Source organism: Xenopus laevis, chromosome 5S (assembly GCF_017654675.1).
Source record: "Xenopus laevis strain J_2021 chromosome 5S, Xenopus_laevis_v10.1, whole genome shotgun sequence".
Taxonomy (NCBI): Eukaryota; Metazoa; Chordata; class Amphibia; order Anura; family Pipidae; genus Xenopus; species Xenopus laevis.
Window position 1 is genome coordinate 5,805,287 of NC_054380.1, and position 20,936 is coordinate 5,826,222.

Consider the following 20,936-nt stretch of genomic DNA (forward strand, 5'->3'; position numbering starts at 1 on the left):
GCGGGTACATTAAAGTCGTATGGACGTCTTTATTTGAGATATTGAGATATTGGTGCAAATGCTTGAAGTTACCACTTTTTATTACAAATGTCCAAGGAACCTGAATAAAGACAAAAGAGATCCTCTAATGTCCTACACATGAGCCCACCCTAAATCGAATGTTCCACGGCCCTCAAATGTCTGGGGAAAATGTTAACCCAAAAAAGTTCAAGAGTTAGGATTTTTGCAGGCAATTCCGCTTAAAAAAAGTTGCCAGCGTGTTTACAACTTTAATGCATTTCCGGCAGACAGGATATGATGTCACTGACATAAGATTGAGGAGGATGAAGCTTCATTTTATCAGTTCGCCTGGTCTGAGGTAGCGAAGAAAACTCTGACGAAAGAGGTGACGTTCAGTAAAATTCACACTTGACTGAATTTGAGGAGTAACAACCGTTCCCCGAGTGAAAAGTCACCAGGCGATAGAGTGCGAACGGATGATATTGACGGTCTAGTTCGCTAGCGAATTATCCTCGTCTGTTAGTAAATTGGCAATGACCCTGTGGATGAGATTTCAGGCGAATTAGTGAATCTGCCCCATGATGTTTTTGTTTTGCTCTTCAGAAACATGATCCATGAATGCATCCCTATCCCAACAACCTTGGTCACACTCAGGGGGTTATTTATCAAGGATTATAATATCCGAACTTCGAATAATTCGTAGTTTTCAGAGCAAAAAAAAATACTACGAATTTATTAAAGTCCGAAGGAAGACTCTGAATCCGAAACCCCGGCATCTCAAAGCTCTCGGGGTCCTGTATTAGTCAATGAGGAACGTCCCGGTGTCTGTGCTGCCGCATTACCGATATCCGATGATTTCAGGGATTTTGGGCTGAAAAGTCCGAAAAATTCGTAGTATTTGCGGAAAAGTACGAAAAATTCATACTTTTCAGGTAAAGGACTGAAGTTTGCCCAAACGTATTTTTTTAAATGATAAATAAGGTCCATTCGGGATGTCGGAGTTGCTCGGATTTTTATCTTAGAAATGCTGAGATAACTTCGGACCTTGATAAATAACCCTCTCAGTCTCACACCCAGGCACCTAAATGGCGTCTCCGGCACATTTCTACGTTGTTGTTCCTTTAAGGCACTTGATGGAGCTCAGTAACATTTCATACTAAGGTTCTACAAGACACAAACATGCAGTCGCTTCAGGCTACTTGTAACTCAGTAGAGAATCTTTTCTTTAATCCTCCTTTGTGAGAGCACAGGCTGTAACCGAATCCAGAGCAATCTGTGCCCAATCCAACTCATCGCTGTGTCAGGTCTTTATTATCTTATTTGTGCAACAGACTTTTATGGACGTGTTGTAACCTTATTTATACCTTAACTGAGAAAATGCATGTTTGTCACCTGCCAAGACTGAATTGAATGATTTCTTAGCGCAGTGGATTTGATTTGCATTGTCGCCTTACAGAGCTCGGAGTCAAGGGTTCAACTCCCGGCAGCGTAACATTTGTGAGAGTTAAACCTGTAGTGTATTTGAAGTGTTTCTTGTATGAAGGAGTGTTTGGCTTTCACTGATTTGTATACACCATGTGACCCAATGAAATGCAATCGTGTTGTGGGGAGCGGAGGCCGTAGCACATTCTAAATGAGTCACTGCAACAGGCATTTAAAGCCTTGAGCAAAACACACATCAATATCCTCAGGCAAAGTTGTGACTCTTACTCCTACCAGAACGTATGTTCTCTTTGCTTCATCAGTCATAATATGAGCATTTCATGTACAACGTGCTCCTGCCTCGCTGTCGTTCTCCAGATGTTCCTGAAGGGTTAACATAGGACTGACCAATCAGACGGCCATGCTAGGGATGTGCAAGGCAGACACAATGGCACAATATCAGCAGGACAGTAGGACTTCTACACAATGAGTTCCCTTGACGTGACTCTCACAGGGAGAAGCGTTAAGGTCAAAACATCCTTCCCTGCAGACAAAAGGGCCACCCCAGATCTGAGGGCTGGCAGCCTTAACCCTTTCACTGCTAGTTTACCAATGAACAAAGAACAGTTCCAGGGGTGTAACTAGAGAGGAAGCAGACCCTAAGGTTGGGAGGGAGGCCCAGGAGGTATACGGGGCCCGGCGCGGCCCAAATAATGAGCAATTTAGATATCTGTTGGTAGAACAGGGCAACCTCTGGATATGTTTGGGGCGGCCCTAAAATTAATTTGCTGTGGGGCCCAGTAACACCTAGTTACACCACTGGACAGTTCCAACGTTTTATGATCTCCAACAGAGACAGATGATATTAAATCATCCTTCATGACTCCCACATAAAGGCATGGGCTCCGTTGCTAAAGTGTCCCAGGCCAAGCCAAAAAGACAGCATAAGCAGGTGGGCCCACCTTCACCAAAGCTAGGGTGAGCCCCACCATCACCACCTCCCCCCCCGAGGGGGTTTAGGGCCATTTGGACTCCGCTTCGCTTTGCAGCTAGGGGAGTCCCCTCTACTCTGGGTTTTGCCAAGGCTTCCCCCAGGGCATAAGTCTTGGCCTGGAGTCAAGCCCAAAGGACTATGACAATCATCCAGTGGTGCACAAATCACAAAAGTGTGCGGGTGAATGCCATTGGTAAGGCTCCAGCTGGCGGCCGGAAAAAGAAAAAACTTCCCACCTGCCAAATGGCTGGGGCAAAGGAAGTGAATCATGATTAGGCAAAAGGTGCATGTGCATCAGGTACCTCCCTCATGGGAGCACAGCAACCCCACTTTCATCAAGCTTCCACTTGCCAGCCTAGACCAGAGGACCAAGTGTTTGTCCTTCTTCACAGCCAAAAGTCCCAGTACTGCACTTGATTTTAGCCAAAAGGCAGAGAAGCGATCAACAGAGACAGATATAGCAAGTCCAAACCCTCTAGTTTCACAAATTATAGACTCTGTGGCGTTTCTGGGTCCTATTGACCCATATGAGAAAAAAACAAATTTGCCTCAGTTAATAGTCTCCACCAGAGGCGTAACTTGGGCTCGTCAGTCCCCCGCACAAATTATATAATACTATCTGATGTGAGAGATTGACACTGAGCTTGTGAACAATCAATTTCACATTATTTCCAGTGGGAAGGCAGATTATTTGAGCGCAGTAGAGCAGATTTAAGGCAGGGTGGGCTGGGCAGCTACTCTCCACGTGTGCCATCGCCCTTACGTTTCAGTCCAGTACATTTAGATCACTCCAGATCCCGGTCTCTAGTGGAAATGTAAGGCCCCAGCCATATATACACATAGCATAACTATTCTGGCTCACAGACAAGCAAAAAGTCACATTATCGGCCATTATTTGGAAAAACGCTCACGTTTGTGGTTACCCCTTCTAAGGTCTCGTCTGGTGTTTCATTGATATGTTCTGCCACTTATTTTATTGACATGATGGATCCATCTGGTACTAAAAAGCAATCTGCTGGCCCTACAAAGAAAAACAATTTGCGGCGCCATGCATCACCGTTCATGCAAGCACATGGTTCATACACGCATGATCACCACGTGGCCCCTCCCCTTCCTTTGTGTACATGTGCAAATTTTCAGCATCTGGTTGGGAGGACTGGGGACTGGTACACAGGAAATTTTAAAAACTATTGTATCTCCTTAGAATCCCCAATGTGGCTGTGGTTGGGATTCATGCCGCCCAGGGCCGGGCCTTTGTGGCCTTCACACAAATCCTGGCCTGCATGTCCGCAAGAAGGCCCTGGACAGCACATCCCAGTGGGCCCCGGGCCCCCAGTCCAACCCTGCTAAAAAGGTTAAAAACGCGCGTCTCAGAAGTGCCCACTGTGACCTGCTGTATATAATGTAAGTGTCCTGGGCCCACAACTCCTGTAACTGTAATAAAGAGAGACAGGCCTAGACTGGGAGTCAAAATAGGCCCTGCCATTCCAAGTACACAGAGGCCCAAACAGCCTCCTACCAGCCCACTATATAGTAACTTTCTATGGAACCATACTGCAGCCCCTCTGGCATTTGCAGAACCCACAGATTGCCAGTCTGGGCCTGAAGAGAGAGGTGGGAGAGAGGTGTAGTTGAGCCGTCAGGTGTCTGGCTCTGACTAACTACCCCGGGGGGAACAGTATCTCAGTTACACAGTCCAGTCTCCTGGTTCCACTCATTGTGCAGGAATGTTCTTGTTTCCTTCTCTCTGAGCGATATCATTGCTCTCAAGTCTGCACAAGTTCCCACATAGTATTTCTCTGCCTGTTTTGACTGCCATCTGGTTTTGTGCTGCCAACTAATCCTGACTGTCGCCTACAGACAGCTTTTTACTTTGCCTTTCTACCCTGCTGCCTCCTGCATGCGCGGGGTTGTCCAACCTGCAGCCCTCCAGCTCTTCTTCAACTATAATTTCTACTTTAATTCCCAGGGGGGCTGCGGTTGGGGGTCAGGGACATGTCCTACACCTGGGTCTGCCAGTAATAATTGCACCACTGAGTAGAGTCCTGCAGCGGGTCGGGTACCCGCGGGTTACCCCAAAAAAAGCGGACACGTTACGGATTGTGGAGGATTTTCAGGTGCGGGTATAGATGTGGGTCTGCGGGTCGTGGGTCTATATATAATACGGCCCTGATAACAATACATTTGTAGCCTTACAGAACATTTGTTTTTTAGATGGGGTCAGCGACGCCCAGGGTTGGACCAGGCTATATATACACCTATATATTTTTTCCTATTAACATTGGGATCAACTATCATTTTTAGTAGTAAACAAGGATTGCAGCACTGCAATTTCGCGTTAAAACCACCTTTATTTTAAATGTAGCATATCGACGTTTCGGACACAAGAGGTCCTTTTTTAAGCTTGAAAATTCCCAAAACGTCGCTAGGCTACACTTGAAATAAAGGCGGTTGGAGTGCTGCAATCCTCGTTGACTTGAATTGGAGGTATGTGGAGATGAACATACTTTATTGCGAGCGCCCTGAGAACAAAAATATACAAAGTGTGCTGGATAATTGCTGTGATTGTGCATCATTTTTACTGGCCAGGCCGGGTGGCAACCCTAGCGCTGAGTAGAGTTGCCACCTTGTAATAAAATGCTCACCGGCTGGTGGTGGTGGCGGGAGCAAATGGGCGGCCGTGATGTAAAAGGGGGCGGGTTGTGATGCAAAAAGGGGTGGGTCGTGATGTAAAAGGGGGTGGGTTCTGATGCAAAAAGGGGCGGGTTGTGATGTAAAGGGACGGAGCCAGAATGCGCGATTGGCTAGAAGGCAGCAAAGGTAAATTTTGAGCGGGTTGGGGGCAGGCAGTGGCGGAACTACCGGAGGAGCAGGGGGTGCGAGCGGGCCAGGGCCCGCACCCCCTCAGGGCCCCCGGCAGTCCGTGCACCACTAACAAATGCGGCCGTACGGAGGGGGCGGGGCCCGGCTGCGTGTCACGCACCAGGGCCCGCCCCCCTCCCGCCCCCCTCTACGATCGCTACTGGGGGCAGGCCAAGGGCTTTTGTTAGGAGTATTACAAATTTACCAGGGGTGACATTGCCGGCCGGGTGGAAACCCTAACCCTGAGACATCAGTCCGGGTGGGCAGGGCCAAGCCAGACGGGCACCCCAGGCAACTCGGCCAGCACCATTGCCCCCTCTTCAGCCGCGCATACACGAGCACATACACGAGCGCATGTACGTCAGCGCGAGCAAGCACACTGACCAGTCGTATCGCCTCTTCACCTCTGGTTCGCCTGTACAGACGCGCAAACCACTGAAATTTGCCAGATTTTGCAGACAGGGGGTAGACAGCAGTGCAAGGTACGTGGCCCCAGGCACGTGCCTACTCTGACTACCCATAGTTCCGGCCCTACAGGTGGGTCATGGGCCCAACATCCCGACCCTGTGGCGACCCCCATTTGAAACTGCCAAGAGTCAGAAGAAAAAGGCAAATAACTATAAAACTATATAAAAAAAAAGTAATAATGAAGACCAATTGAAAAGTTGCTTAGAATTGTCTGTTCTGTAACATAATAACAGTTAAATAAATGTGAACCAGCCGTTAGCTCTCTTCCGCTAATCATTAGTGTAAGGCGCAATATAGCGGCAGAATTTCCTGTCCCTCTTCTACTGAGCGACAAATCGCAGCGCTTCTTTATTTTTTCCCACCAGCCCTTCCAGCATGAGGCGGCCCCGCCTTCCCGACACCTAGGGGCGTGGCTTAGCACCCTGAGCCCACCCTGCGCCATGAATATTCCACTCACTCCCTCCTCCTGCCTCTGCCGCTCACACATGAATCGCACTGCGCCTGGTCGCACACGGGCTCTGCAGCTCCTGCCTCGTCTGCAGCTCATTTCCACAAGGAGACAATAAACCCTAAATAAAGGCTCAGGTAACAGCAGGAGGCAGCGCATTCACATCTCCCATTGCAGAGAGAGACTGTTGCAGTTGTTCATGCTGAAACCGGCAGTTGATGTGAGAGGTGCGGGGCGCTCCCAGCTGACAGTCGCTGCTGCATGAGGAGAGGCAGTTGCAGCAGGAGGCGATGCTTTTCCCAAGGAGACTCCTCATTGCTCTGCTCTGTCTGCGCCTAAAGGTAAGTGTGTTGGACCCTACGCCGGATTTGCACCTACAGACTCATCGCTCTCGCTATTTGCGCCTCATTGGGATATTTATTTATTATACTCTCCTACCTGCCCCACTTGTGCAACTACAAATGCAGAGAATAAGAGCTTGGAGATCCCTGTTCCCCTAACTTTTACTTCTTCCCCCTTCATTCCCACCTACAAGTCCCTGCATTTTTTTCAGACAAAGGAGTAATGCATTTTATTATTTTTTTTTAATGCATTTTATTTATTTTTTTAAATTACCTGCATTTTTTAAAAAATTTACTTTTCTCATAAATAAAATGCATTCATTTTTTTTTTAGTAGTAGTAGCGCCAACGGCCGCCTTAGTTTGGATCTGTATTCAACCCAAAATGCACTTTTATGTATTTTAGTTTTTAACGTTTTTTTTAACGTATATGTATTTTTTGTCTGATTTTCGTAACAGGTGTCCATAGCATCAGGCCAGTTCGAGTTGGAAATCTTATCGATGCAGAATCCCAACGGAGAGTTGCAGAGTGGGAATTGCTGCGACGGCCAGCGCAACCCAACGGATAGAAAATGCTCCAGGGACGAATGCGACACTTACTTTAAAGTTTGCCTAAAGGAGTACCAGTCCAGGGTATCGGCAGGGGGGGCCTGCAGCTTCGGCACTGGATATACCCCGGTTATTGGGGGCAATTCCTTCAACCTGAAATACAGCCGGAATCACGAGAGGAACAGGATTGTGTTGCCTTTCAGTTTTGCTTGGCCGGTGAGTCCGTCAGATTACTGAGAGAAAGTTGCATGGAGTGGGTGCGATCAGAGACTTTGTCGGGTTGGTCTGTAGAACCCAGCCAAGGAATGCGGCATATACTCATATATTACTGCAGGGTGTTTGTATAGCTTTCATTTTCCCAGCTGGGAATCCCCTGGGGAAATGGGGACCCTCCATAGAAACGTCATAGATCTTCTTTAGAGCAGCGACTGTCGGCCAAGGGATCCAGCTGTCAGATAAGGCTTCTCTGGCTCAACTGAGTAGCCCAGTAGGGATTGGGTTAATTGCATTTTGCCATTCGGAATAAGGACAGTGTCGGACTGGCCCACCGGGCCACCAGGAAAACTCCCGGTTGGCCCAGGTGCTGCTAAATATTTAGCCTATTTCATGGCCATTCCATATTTCTATGAGAACAAAGAGGCTAAATATATGGAATTATAGAATGTAAAGAAAAGAGGCAAATGTGGCCACACACGGGCCGATTAAAGCTGCCAACAGACCGAGTCTGTGTATGGGGCCCTCCAACGGGCTTCCCCGATCGATATCTGGCCGAAAGTTGATAAGACCAAAAATCCCGTCGGATCTCGGCCGCATTTGTTCGTTGATGCAGTACTGCGATCTGACCGCCCGTTACCCTTCATTATGATCCAATCGTTGGGCCCTAGGGCCCACGATGGGATCAGCCCGATATTGCACTCCTCAAGGTAGTCATATCGGGTAGGGATATGCTCATTTGGCAACAGTGTATGGCCACCTTAATAGAATAGAGGCTGCGTGAGGAAGAATAATAGTAGCGAGAGTGGGCCCCTGGTCTAAGGCTTTTGGGTGGGCCCCTGGTGTCCCAGTCCGACACTGAATAAGGATGAGGCAGAAGAGTGGATACGAGTTGCAGGAGGAGGGAGAGGTTCATGTAGAAGAGACAAGAAGTGGACTTGTGATCTCCAGCAGTCGGCCCAGGAGAGAGGGTGGAGTGCATGGGAACATGATCACTGCAGCCCTGCATGCACTCTGTTCCCTCTGCTCTCTCTTCAACGAGTTCAAATTAACTGTTAGTATAATGTAGAGAGTGATATTCTGGGATAATTTGCAATTGGTTTTAATTTTTTTATTTTTTGTGGTTTTTGAGTTATTCAGCAGCTCTCCAGTTTGCAATTTCAGACGTCTGGTTGCTAGGGTCCAAATTCCCCTAGCAACCATGCACTGATTTGGAGAGAGACTGAATATGAATAGGAGAAGGACTGAATAGAAGGATCAGTAATACAATGTAATAATAACAATACATTTGCAGCCTTACAGAGCATTTGTTTTTTAGATGGGGTCAGTGACCCTTATTTCAAAGCTGGAACGAGTCAGAGGAAGAAGGCAAATAATTCCACAGCTGTACAAAATAAATAATGAAGACCAATTTAAAAGTTGCTTCGCTTTAGCCATTCTATAACCGACTTAAAGGTTATAAGGAGAAAGCAGAGAGTTTCAACCGCTGCAGAAATGATTACTTGTGTGTCATTGTCTCTGCACTCGGGACGGATAGATTAACTCTCTCGCTCTCGCTCTCTATGGAGAGTGTATTAGTAGGTCAGAAGTTCGCAGTTTTGTGGCCGAGTGGAAATGACGATCTAGGAGGGATTAGTCTCATGTAAAACCTCTAGCCGTGTCCGGTTGGGAAGAGTTTTCCTCTCCTCCCTCCTCCCCTTCTGCATCTCGCTGTACAAAGAGTGTTGAAATGAGAGAGCTGCTGTTTGTACGGGATCAGCTGAAATGTACGAGTGTTGCTGGGGTGCAATCAGTCTGCCATACGATGGTTTTGTAGGTGTGTGTATATATATATATATATAGTGAATAAAGGACCCCCTATTCTCTGCAACTCTCTCCCACGGTCTGTCCGACTTTCTCCCATCCTTTCTGCTTTCAAGAAATCGCTTGAAACGCACTTCTTTCGAGAAGCCTCCCCTCACTCTGCTTAACTACCAAACGCAACACCACATACAGTACCACATTCCTCACCCACTTAATTCCATCTTGCCCACTCCCACACCTTGTGTATTACTCCCTTCCCTTTAGAGTGTAAGCTCTTTTGTTTGCATAGGGCCTTCCTCACCTTTTGTACCGGTATTGATTGTGATGTATGTAACTCCATATGTTCTATGTATAGAATTCATGTGATTTAGTTGTATAATCACATTTACTTTACAGTGCTACGCAATATGTTGGCGCTATATAAATACGTTAATAATAATAATAATAATAATATTGTAAAATATAAGGATTATAATACACAAAAGCCATGAATGTCTTGTAAATTATATAGTGAATAAAGTACCCCCTCTTGTAAAATATAAGGATATTATAAGTTACCGAGGAGTTTCATGACCATATAAAAGTACGAGGCCGAAGGCCGAGTGTTTTTATACAGGTCATGGAACTCCGAGGTAACTTCTAATATCCTCATATTTTACAACTGGGGGTACTTTATTTATTATAATACACAAGTTTCAGTGAGTCATGTGACAGAAATGACATCAGAACTCACCGTTTATAACTGATGACATCAGAACTCACCGTTTATAAGAATATAATTTACAAGATATTCATGGCTTTTGTGTATTATATCCTTATAAACGGTGAGTTCTGATGTCATCAGTTATAAACGGTGAGTTCTGATGTCATTTCAGTCACATGACTCACTGAAACTTGTGTATTATAATAAATAAAGTACCCCCAGTTGCAAAATATGAGGATATTAGAAGTTACCTCGGAGTTCCATGACCTGTATAAAAACACTCGGCCTTCGGCCTCGTACTTTTATATGGTCATGAAACTCCTCGGTAACTTATAATATCCTTATATTTTACAAGAGGGGGTACTTTACTATTTATAAGTCACAGAAGAGTTCCATGACCATATAAAAATATGAGGCCGAGTGCTTTTATACAGGTCATGGAACTCCCAGGTGACTTCTAATATCCTTATATTTTCCAACAAGGGCTACTTTATTTATTATAATACACAAGTTTTAGTGAGTCATGTGACAGAGATGACATCAGAACTCACCGTTTATAACTGATGACCTCACTAGTCACCGTTTATAAGGATATCAGTTACAAGATATTCATGGCTCTTGTGTATTATATATCAATATATATGTGTATTATATATATATGGTCCCACCTGCTGCACAAGCTCTTGGGGGGGGGGAGATAAGAACCAATCAGAGCGGGGCTTCAGATAATAAAATGACGACTGACAAAGTGGGCGCTTTAGGCTGACTGTCATTTTTTGAAGTTTATTGCACATTTCAGTCCCCTAAAGGATTTCTCTTTGTGAATGATTTGATTCTCGGTCTCTCGCGTCGGCTGTTGTGGATAAATAAATATTTTTCTGTAGTTGGGAGCCTGGGGCATCTAGTTTGCTCTGGGTTCTACAGAAAGTCGTGTAAAGTGCATTGCTAGCTTATGTTTGTGCCATTTTACCCGAGTTTGAGCCGCATTTCCAAATGATCGACCCAATAGCTGTCAGATATTTAAGAAATAGCCTCTGCTTGCTCATGCATTAAAGGAGTTTTTCACCTTTTACTTACCTTTTAAGAAATGTAGAGAGGGATATTCTGAGACAATTGCAATTGGTTTTCATTTTTTATTATTTGTGGTTTTTGCGTTATTTAGCTTTTTTTTCAGCAGCTCTCCAGTTTGCATTTTCAGCAGTCTGGTTGCTAGGGTCTAAATTACCCTAGAAACCATGCACTGATTTGACTAAGAGACTGGAATATGGAGAGGAGAGGGACTGCATAGAAAGACAAGTGATTAAAACTAGCAATAACAATACGTGTGTAGCCATACAGAGCATTTGTTATTTAGATGGGGATTAGTGACCCCCATTTGAAAACTGGAAAGAGTAAAAAAATAAAGACCAAATGCAAAGTTGCTTAGAATTTTATAACATACTAAAAGGTGAGTTAAAGGTGAACCAGGTTGGATCACATATCCAGGTATTTGCCATTTACTCATCTTTTTGCAGTAAATGCCCACGTGTACAGGCCCACACTGACTCACTGTACGACGCTTTTCCTCCATGTGATTTGCTGCGCAGTTGAAGTTTATTGACAAACAACATGCGGAGGAGATGAGCTCACAGCCGCGCAGCACAAACTCCCATCATGCAGTATCCATACATCATCCTTACAGTATCCATACACAAGCCTCACAATATCCATACACCATCCATGTAGTATCCATACAGTATCTGTGCACCGCACCATCCATACACAATCCATACACAATCCATACACAATCCATACACAATCCATACACAATCCATACACCATCCATACAGTATCCATATACCATCTATACTAGGGATGCACCGAATCCAGGGTTCGGGATTCGGCCTTTTTCAGCAGGATTCGGATTCGGCCGAATCCTTCTGCCCGGCGAACCGAATCCTAATTTGCATATGCAAATTGGGGACGGGGAGGGAAATTGCGTGACTTTTTGTCAGAAAACAAGGAAGTAAAAAATGTTTTCCTCTTCCCACCCCTAATTTGCATATGCAAATTAGGATTCGGTTCGGTATTTGGCCGAATCTTTCGTGAAGGATTCGGGGGTTCGGCCGAATCCAAAAAAAGTCGATTCGGTGCATCCCTAATCTATGCACCATCCATACATTATCCGTGCATCATCCATACACAAGCCATACACCATCCATGCAGTATCCGTGCACCATCCATGCAGTATCCGTGCACCATCCGTGCAGTATCCGTGCAGTATCCGTGCACCATCCATACACAATCCATACACCATCCATACAGTATCCATGTACCATCTATACACCATCTGTGCACCATCCATACAGTATCCATACAGTATCCGTGTAGTATACATACAGTATCCGTGTAGTATACATACAGTATCCGTGTAGTATACATACAGTATCCGTGTAGTATACATACAGTATCCATGTAGTATCTGCGTGTGCCCTTCCCCTCCAGCTGTTTTTCTCTCTAGACTCCAGGTGTTACAGAGGGTGGGTCTGAACTCGTACGGATCAAGGAGCACCTCTTGCATCACATCTGGTTTTGGTTTGGGGACTAAGAAACATTTGCTCCGGATCACTAACCCTCAATTGAGAAGATGTTTACAATAAACGCCTGTCGTGCTAACTTCACTTTAAGTGATTGCAGTATTTTGTTTGTTTGCAACAATTGATCGCAAAATATTGGTGCCATGCTCCTCCAGCTGCTTTTCCATTTTGTGCATGTGGGAACTGAGATTTTAGCATGACATCATGATATTCCATGTTTAAATTGGTGCCTTCGGTGTTACCCCAGGGCCACCATATAACTTTGGACCCATTGTATGGATAAAAAAACTACTTTGGGACAACCAAGGGGTTGAGGTCTATTCTTTCCCAGATGCATCACTTTCCATGTGCATCACAAACGAGTGTTTGCTATTGGCTGTGGATTTTAAAATTGACTGGATAAAGGCTTTTTAATTGAAAATGTTAATTGAACAGTTGTTTTCTGTTGCCCGTGTCACTTGCACATCCCTTCACCGGTGTGTGTGGGCAGCAATGCTCAACCTTGAGGGAGTCTAATTGGGTCCCATTCAAACCCCCCTCCTTTTTTTTTTGTTGCCTTTTCACTCCGAGTCTTTCAAGCTGCCCACTGGGATCACTGGTTTTTGTAATGAGGCCACCCTTGTAGCAGAATCCAGTATGGAACCCATCACATGGTAGGGCCTTCAATATTGTCAGGTCTCCTTTAGAACTTTGGAGTCAACAGGCAGATTTACAAGTGTATCATGTAACGTCCATGCAGTGATGTTTTTGTTTGGGTGTTTTTGAAGGTGATCTGCGTGATTGTCCAGCCTCAGTCTGGCTTTGAGAAGCCTACAGGGAGAGCGCACAATTTTTGGGAGGATAACGCTGGCATGGCATCGGTTGGGTTCAGCACAAGTAGCTTCTGTTTGGAACAAATAAGAGCCAGGCTTTGCTCTCAGTGAGATAAAACTGTTATCAAATATGCCATCAAAGGCATAAAAGGTTTTTATAAAAATCTGCGGTATTTGAAGTTCTGCCAAACACATGGAAGTGCCTCCATTGTTGTGTCATTGGACTTCTTATTTCCCTTTCTTCTCCTCTGAAGGACAGGATCAGTCGGATGTTTGCTTTCCAACTTGAGGAAATAATCTCAGGTGTTTGATCCTCGGCACACATGTGAAGAGCGGCTCCTCTTGCTTTCTGTTACCTTGTAGAGTGCTTGGCATCCTTGGAGAGGGTTCTTTAGACCCTTCTTTATTTTGTTTTTTTTTTTTTCCTTTTCCCATAGTTCTGTTGAACCTTTTATCTTTTTTTCTATCCTGATGCTCAACTTTGCTTTACTCCTGAGTTAGTTTGCTTTGTAATGTTGTATATTGAGCTTACTTTGCAGCATATCCGTGGGTTACAAACAAAGGCCCATAGCATTCCATTTTCCCAAGATGATCATATTGGTAACCCTCTTCCCACTCTTTGTTGGACATTGTTGTGACTTTCTGATTGAACTGGATGAAGAAGCGAAGATCTAGTGAACGTGTGCAACTCTGTAGACCTGCAAATGACTGCTTTGTGTTAGTTGCCCTTTATATTAGGTATCAGCAACTTGTATTGGTATTGTATGGACGGTGCCTGATGGTGGGGCAGGAGCTGCCCAAAAGCAAAATAAATTTCAGCAGCAACAACTTAACTATCGCTATCATATCTATTATAGTATATATTTTTCAAAGGTTTTAAGCAGGCATTCCGGTGTGAGAACATAGTTTGTGCAATCTGCGAGATTTACATTCTCTCGGTTTGCTTCGTTAAAGTTTCACAAATTTTTCGAAATTTCGCGGTTAAATACGCAAAATGGCGAAAAATTAGTGAAACTCGAAAATTGATGCCTGCTTCAATTTTGGACGCGTGTCCCAAAAATCGCTTGCGTCCGTTTTGACGCCGGTGTTAAAGTCAATGGGCGCCTGAATAGTGTTGACGCTGGCGAATTTTCACAAATGTATTTGCCGAAACGTGGAAATTCACTGCGAATTTGCGCCAGGCGAATTTATTCGTCTATCACAAATAGAGTACAGTAGAACCCCCATTTTACGTTTTTCTAAGCGATCTGAGTGCCATCCCGCCTGCTAGAATGTAAATTACAGGCAGTTCAGGGAGATTAGTCGCCCGAAGAAGAAGCGATTTGTCGCTGGGCGACTAATTCCAGAAACAGCGACGTGTGTCTCTGTCCTTAAAGGGATACTGTCATTGAAAAAAAAAATTTTTTTCAAAATGAATCAGTTAATAGTGCTGCTCCAGCAGAATCCTGCACTGAAATCCATTTCTCAAAAGAGCAAACAGATTTTTTATATTCAATTTTGAAATCTGACATGGGGCTAGACATTTTGTCAATTTCCCAGCTGCCCCAAGTCATGTGACTTGTGCCTGCACTTTAGGAGAGAAATGCTTTCTGGCAGGCTGCTGTTTTTCCTTCTCAATGTAACTGAATGTGTCTCAGTGGGACATGGGTTTTTACTATTGAGTGTTGTTCTTAGATCTACCAGGCAGCTGTTATCTTGTGTTAGGGAGCTGTTATCTGGTTACCTTCCCATTGTTCTTTTGTTTGGCTGCTGGGGGGGGGGGAAGGGAGGGGGTGATATCACTCCAACTTGCAGTACAGCAGTAAAGAGTGATTGAAGTTTATCAGAGCACAAGTCACATGACTTGGGGCAGCTGGGAAATTGACAATATGTCTAGCCCCATATCAGATTTCAAAATTGAATATAAAAAAATCTGTTTGCTCTTTTGAGAAATGGATTTCAGTGCAGAATTCTACTGGAGCAGCACTATTAACTGATTCATTTTGAAAAAAAAATGTTTTTCCCATAACAGTATCCCTTTAAGAGGAAGCAGAGGCTGAAAACAGAAAACCCTGCAGTTTAAAATAAGGAATACAATTAATACAAGACATGTTGGCCCATTATTTCACCATCTGACTGGGCTGTGCCATTGATGTCAACCTTTTCATCCCCATGTCTTAGTACAGGTATGGGACCTGTTATCCAGAATGCTCGTGACCTGGGGTTTTCCGGATAAGGGATCTTTCTTTAATTTGGATCTTCATACCTTAAGTCTACTAGAAAATCATATAAACATTAAATAAACCCAATAGGCTGATTTTGCTTCCAATAAGGATTAATTATATCTTAGTTGGGATCAAGTACAAGAAATTGTTTTATTATTACACAGAAAAAGGAAATCATTTTAAAAACTTTTTTGGATTATTTGGATAAAATGGAGTCTATGATGCCTTTCTGTAATTGGGAGCTTTTTGGATAACGGATTTCATACCAGTACCTATAACACAAGTTTGCTCATCGGTGCATATAAAATCCTCACACTGCATGGCTGATCCGTTATTAATTCAGATACAAAGCTGCTTAGGAACCAGTACAGTCTGCAGCTATGCATGAAAGCTCCACGCTGATCACCTGAGCAGCAAATGTATGCGTCCTGGTTAAAAACGATGAGGCGGCAGCCCCGTATCTGTCGAACTTTGTCTTGTGTATCTCGCCAGTTTCCAGCCGGCAGCCGGCGTCGGGAATTAGTGTTAATCAGGCCATTCTCTTGTTTATGACTTTCTTTGTGTTTCCCAGCACTTAATTTATGCGCGCTCAGTCGTAGGCGTGAGGAATGGCTGTAAAAATGGAGGTCGTCAATAAATTTAAGTTGGCGGTATAGAAGAAAGTTGCCTGGGAGACCAGTCCCCTTAGAGTCAGGGCACACGCTCAGATTCAGGGAGATTTAGTCGCCCGTCGACAAATCTCCTCTTCTTCGGGCGACTAATCTCCCCCTAAACTGCCTTCCCGCCGGATAGAATGTAAATCGCCAGTGGGATGGCACTCGGAGCGCTTAGTTTTCCAAATTTGCCTCGCGAGGAAACTTCGGGCGACCTTGGAAAACAAAGCGCTCAGAGTGCCATCCCACTGGCGATTTACATTCTATCCGGCGGGAACGCAGTTCAGGGGTAGATTAGTCGCCCGACGAAGAGGAGATTTATTTCTGGGCGACTAATCTCCCCCAATCTGAGCGTGTGTCTCTGCCCTTAATGGTTAGGGATCTTTCTGTAATTTGTATCTTAACATTATTTAAACTAGGGATGCACCCAAACACTATTTTGGATTTGACCGAACCCCCAAATCCTCAGAGAAAGATTCGGCCGAATACCGAACCACATCTGAATCCTAATTTGCATATGCAAATTGGGGATGGGAAGGGGAAAACTTTTTGTGACAAAAATTCACAGGATTTCCCTCCCTGCCCCTAATTTGCCCCGGTTTGGCCGGGCAGAAGGATTTGGCCGAATCCTGCTGAAAAAAAAAAGCCTGAAATGAATCCTTGATTTGGTGCATCCCTAATTTAAACCTAATAGGCTGGTTTTGCTTCCAATAAGGATTAATTATATCTTAGTTGGGATCAAGTACAGGCGACTGTTTTATTATTACACAGAAACAGGAAATCATTTTTAAAGAATAGATTATTTGTTTATAATGGAGTCTATGGGAGATGGCCTCTTCCGTAATTTGGCTTCCAGATAACAGATCCCATACATGTATTACCATTTTTTACACCACTGTAACTGGGATCCGTTATCTGGAAACCCATTTACAGAATGGCTGTCTGCCATAGACTCCATTTTATGCAAATAATCCAATTTTTTTTAAATGATTTCCTTTTTCTGTGTAATAATAAAACAGTCGCTTGTACTTGATCCCAACTAAGATATAATTAATCCTTATTGGAAGCAAAACCAGCCTATTGGGTTTATTTAATGTTTACAGGATTTTCTAGTTGATGACGATCCAAATTACAGAAAGATCCGTTACCCAGAAGACCCCAGGTCCTGAGCATTCTGGGTAACAGATCTCATACCTGTATTACAATATAATAATTTTATTCAGTCATGTGGCACAAATGACATCACTGTGCGGTGATTATAACTGATGACATCACTGAGTACGAGGAAACTTCAGTCGTCTTTGGAAAACAAAGCCCCGCACGTGCCATCCCTTTGGCGATTTTTCTTTCTAGCCGGAGGTAAGTTATGGGAAGGCAAGTTTGGGGAGATTGTCGCCCCCGAAGAGGAGGAGATTTGTCCCCGAATCTGCCCGCGTGCCCCTGCCCTTAATGACTATTCTCTGAAAGGCTTGCGCTGATGTGCAGTAGAATTTAGCTTCTATTTGTAACCCACCTTCTAGGTGTCTGATAATATTATTTGGGGAAAAGCTTATTGAGCGAGTGTTTTGTTTTGATAAACGCTTTCCCCAAATCTTATCTTCCCTTAGGGTAGGGACACACTGGGCGATTTGGGGAGTTTTAGTCGCCTGGCGACTAATCGCCGTGACTTTTCTCCCCGAATGCCTCCCCTCGCTCTGCGCCTGGCTAAAATGAAAAATCGCCTGCGCTAATCACTCGCGGCGATTCGTTTTCCGAAGTCGCCCGAAGTTTCCTCGTGAGGCAACTTCGGGCGATTTCGTAAAACGAATCGCCGCGTGTGATTAGCGCAGGCGATTTTTCATTTTAGCCAGGCGCAGAGCGAGGGGAGGCATTCGGGGAGAAAAGTCACGGCGATTAGTCGCCAGGCGACTAAAACTCCCCAAATCGCCCAGTGTGTCCCTACCCTTAGGGAATGTGCTATCGGGAGATAATCACAACATTAAAGCCGCTTCTTCAGAAGTTTTGCCATGAAGCGCGAGCAGATTCCTTGCTGATAGGCGCAGGCCGGCAGTGCTGATACATTAACACCTTCCTTTTTGAAGTAGCTGTGCAGTCTGCAGCAGGAAGCTTGGCTGTAGATGGGGGTTGCCACAAAGTTCTATCTTTATTGGCCTGCCCGTTAAATTGATCAAATATGGGATCTGATTGTCTACTGTGCAATGTTTGATCATCCTAACCGGTTCCTTGCAAGTGGTCCTGTCCGATTCAGGCCCACCATAGAATTGTTGCATTATTTTGAACCCGTTACTTGTAAAGCAAAGATAAATGATATTGGTATTCCTTAAATCCCTTGAGGTTACTGAATGGATGTGCTGTGACCTGGTGACCCCTGGCAGTTCCAGAGATAAGTCAGCAGGAGCATCAAGGGGGGGATTCTGCAGGGGAAACATTCTTTTTCTGTGCCGTTAAACGTTCTGGATGATCCAGGAAAGCTTTTTGTGGCTTAAGGGTTAATAATAGAGGCAACTGCATCGTTTTCATTTGAAACACCCTGCACATCTGTTTAAAGGGATAAAATGTTGTTTTTTTTTCAAAACACATCAGTTAATAGTGCTGCTCCGGCAGTATTCTGCAGTGAAATCCGTTTCTCAAAAGAGCAAACAGATTTTTTTTATATTTAATTTTGAAATCTGACATGGGGCTAGACATATTGTCCGTTTCCCAGTTGCCCCCAGTCATGTGCAGTGTCGGACTGGCCCGGTGGGCCCAGGTGTCAGTGGCCCCTCATGCTGCTAAACTTTTGGCCTATTTCATGGCCATTCCCTATTTCTATGAGAACAAAGAGGCTAAATAGATGGAATAATTGATTATAGTATGTAAAGAAAACAGACTAGGAGAATAGAGGTTGATAGAGGAGATGAAGAATAATAGTACTAAAAGTGGCCCCTGGTCTAAGGTTTTATGGTGGGCCCCTGTTCTGAGGCTTTTGGGTGGGCCCCTGGTATCCCAGTCCGACACTGCACTCAGGTGTCCTGTGAATGAGTTTTCTGAAAGCTAAAAATAGTGAAAAATCACTTAAGATCCATGATTGGGCAGGAACTTAAAGGCATTTATTTAATTGTTTAAATTGTATGCGCACTTAAAATTTACTTACTTACTTACTTACTTTGTATTTATCACTTATATTTTAATTAATATTGCAACTGCCATTTCGGGTTTTTTTTTCCAAATATAAATGTTAATTTTGCTATTTACTCATGGGTGCTATTTTGTACGGGGGGTGCGGGCCCTTGAGATCGGGTTTCCTGGTGGGCCCCAAGCAGCCCAGTCCGACACTGGTCATGTGACTTGTGCTCTGATGAACTTCAGTCTCTCTTTACTGCTCTACTGCAAGTTGGAGTCATATCACCCCCTTCCTTTCCCCCCAGCAGCAACTACAGTAGCAGCTATGGGAGCAGGACATAGATCTAACGATAGATGTGCCGATCGCATGGAGCAGTAGTGCAGTTTAGTCCACTGATTTCATGGTTAATCTTAAATAAAGCCGTTTTTGCCGATATAAATAGGCAACATTTAATACCAGGTGTCTGCTGCCGGGTCGGTAAGGATCATTGGTCTCTATAGGCCAATACAAAAAAGTATAAACCTTTTAACTATAAAAGTTGTTCTTGCGTGACTTTATAAAGGCGATTGTGGGGGGGGTACATAAAGATAACTGATCCCTATTAACCCTGTAGCAGATGGCTTTCCCAAATTCATGTGCAGGCTTCCCAGTTAGCCTTGAAAACTATAGAAGCTTTGTTTTATTGTGAGAATATGCAGCGTGTGCTCTGAGCAAGCATTAAAAATCCTGTTTCAATGTGAGCGACCTTAGCTCAGTTCTAGTGGCTGCATTATACAGCCTCCCTGGGTGCACCAGAACCAGTTGTGTTGGCTGATCAATGAGACTAAACGTGGCCGTACTTTCTATTTTAGATTCGGCAGCTTATCTGGCTTCTGATGGGTCTCCCCGATGGATATCTGGCCAAGATATTGATCAGGGAGGTTTGATTTCTTTGGTGATCTAGGACGGCATTGGCTAGTTGATATGGTCCTCATCCCGTCGGTGGGCGTATCTGGGAAAGATCCGCTCGTTTTGTGACCTCGACAAATGAGCGGATCTTTTCGTGTATCACCACCTTTAAGCTTCAGTGAATGTTTAGGGTCACACAATGGCTTAACAGTACAAATACCACCCATTTTTTTTTAAAGCAGCTGAATTGCTGGCTCCTCCTATCACCCCAAATGAGCCTACACAAGTGGCACCTAGGATGGGAATTGTTGCTGGTACAATCACTATCATTTTGAAGTGTGTGAGAAGTAAGAGACCATTTATACAGTAGGCTGGAGCACCTTGGAGCAATAAACCGATATAAAGTGACCTGTGGCATCACATAGGCAAGAGAACCATTTACCTATTGAAGACGCATAGGAATTTCAGGATGAGGACACAGACTTGGGCAATAATTCCCCAGATAAGATAACTAAAGGCCTAGGCAATTGTATGACGTAGTTGTCGGGTAAAAGGTCAATGGATTTCAGGCTCTCTGTATTTTTTTTATAACGGCGGCGTGTCGTTTGAAGTCGTCGTGTTTCAGGTTATGAAGGAATCATAAAACGTGCGGTTACCTTCGGTTATTCAAAGCTCCGTACCAGCTCAACCCAGTTTGAGTAAATGAGTAGAAAGGACTCTTGTTCATGCTTGCGCTTGTGAACCTGACTGTTGTGCTTGGTTGCCCACCTGGTATTCCATCTATTAACCTTGCCACCCTTGTGTAACTGTTGCATTTCATTATCAGCGGGATTCCTGCAGATGCTAATGTCAAATAGCTAGCCATTTAGAAAGAGAAAAAAAAAATCATATTGGTACAA

The 20,936-nt window shown here is 44.4% G+C and overlaps 1 protein-coding gene across 2 annotated transcripts in view; it reads left to right on the forward strand.

Annotated features, from left to right (window-relative positions):
* The first annotated feature begins 6,197 nt into the window (after positions 1-6,197).
* jag1.S (jagged 1 S homeolog) overlaps positions 6,198-20,936 on the forward strand; it is a 70,585-nt gene continuing 55,846 nt past the window's right edge. For both annotated transcript variants that reach the window (XM_018264845.2, XM_018264846.2), the window contains exons 1-2: positions 6,198-6,535; positions 6,993-7,298. In XM_018264845.2, the coding sequence (XP_018120334.1) occupies positions 6,485-6,535; positions 6,993-7,298 (357 nt within the window). In that variant the 5' untranslated portion in view covers positions 6,198-6,484. The remainder of the gene's footprint in view (positions 6,536-6,992; positions 7,299-20,936) is intronic.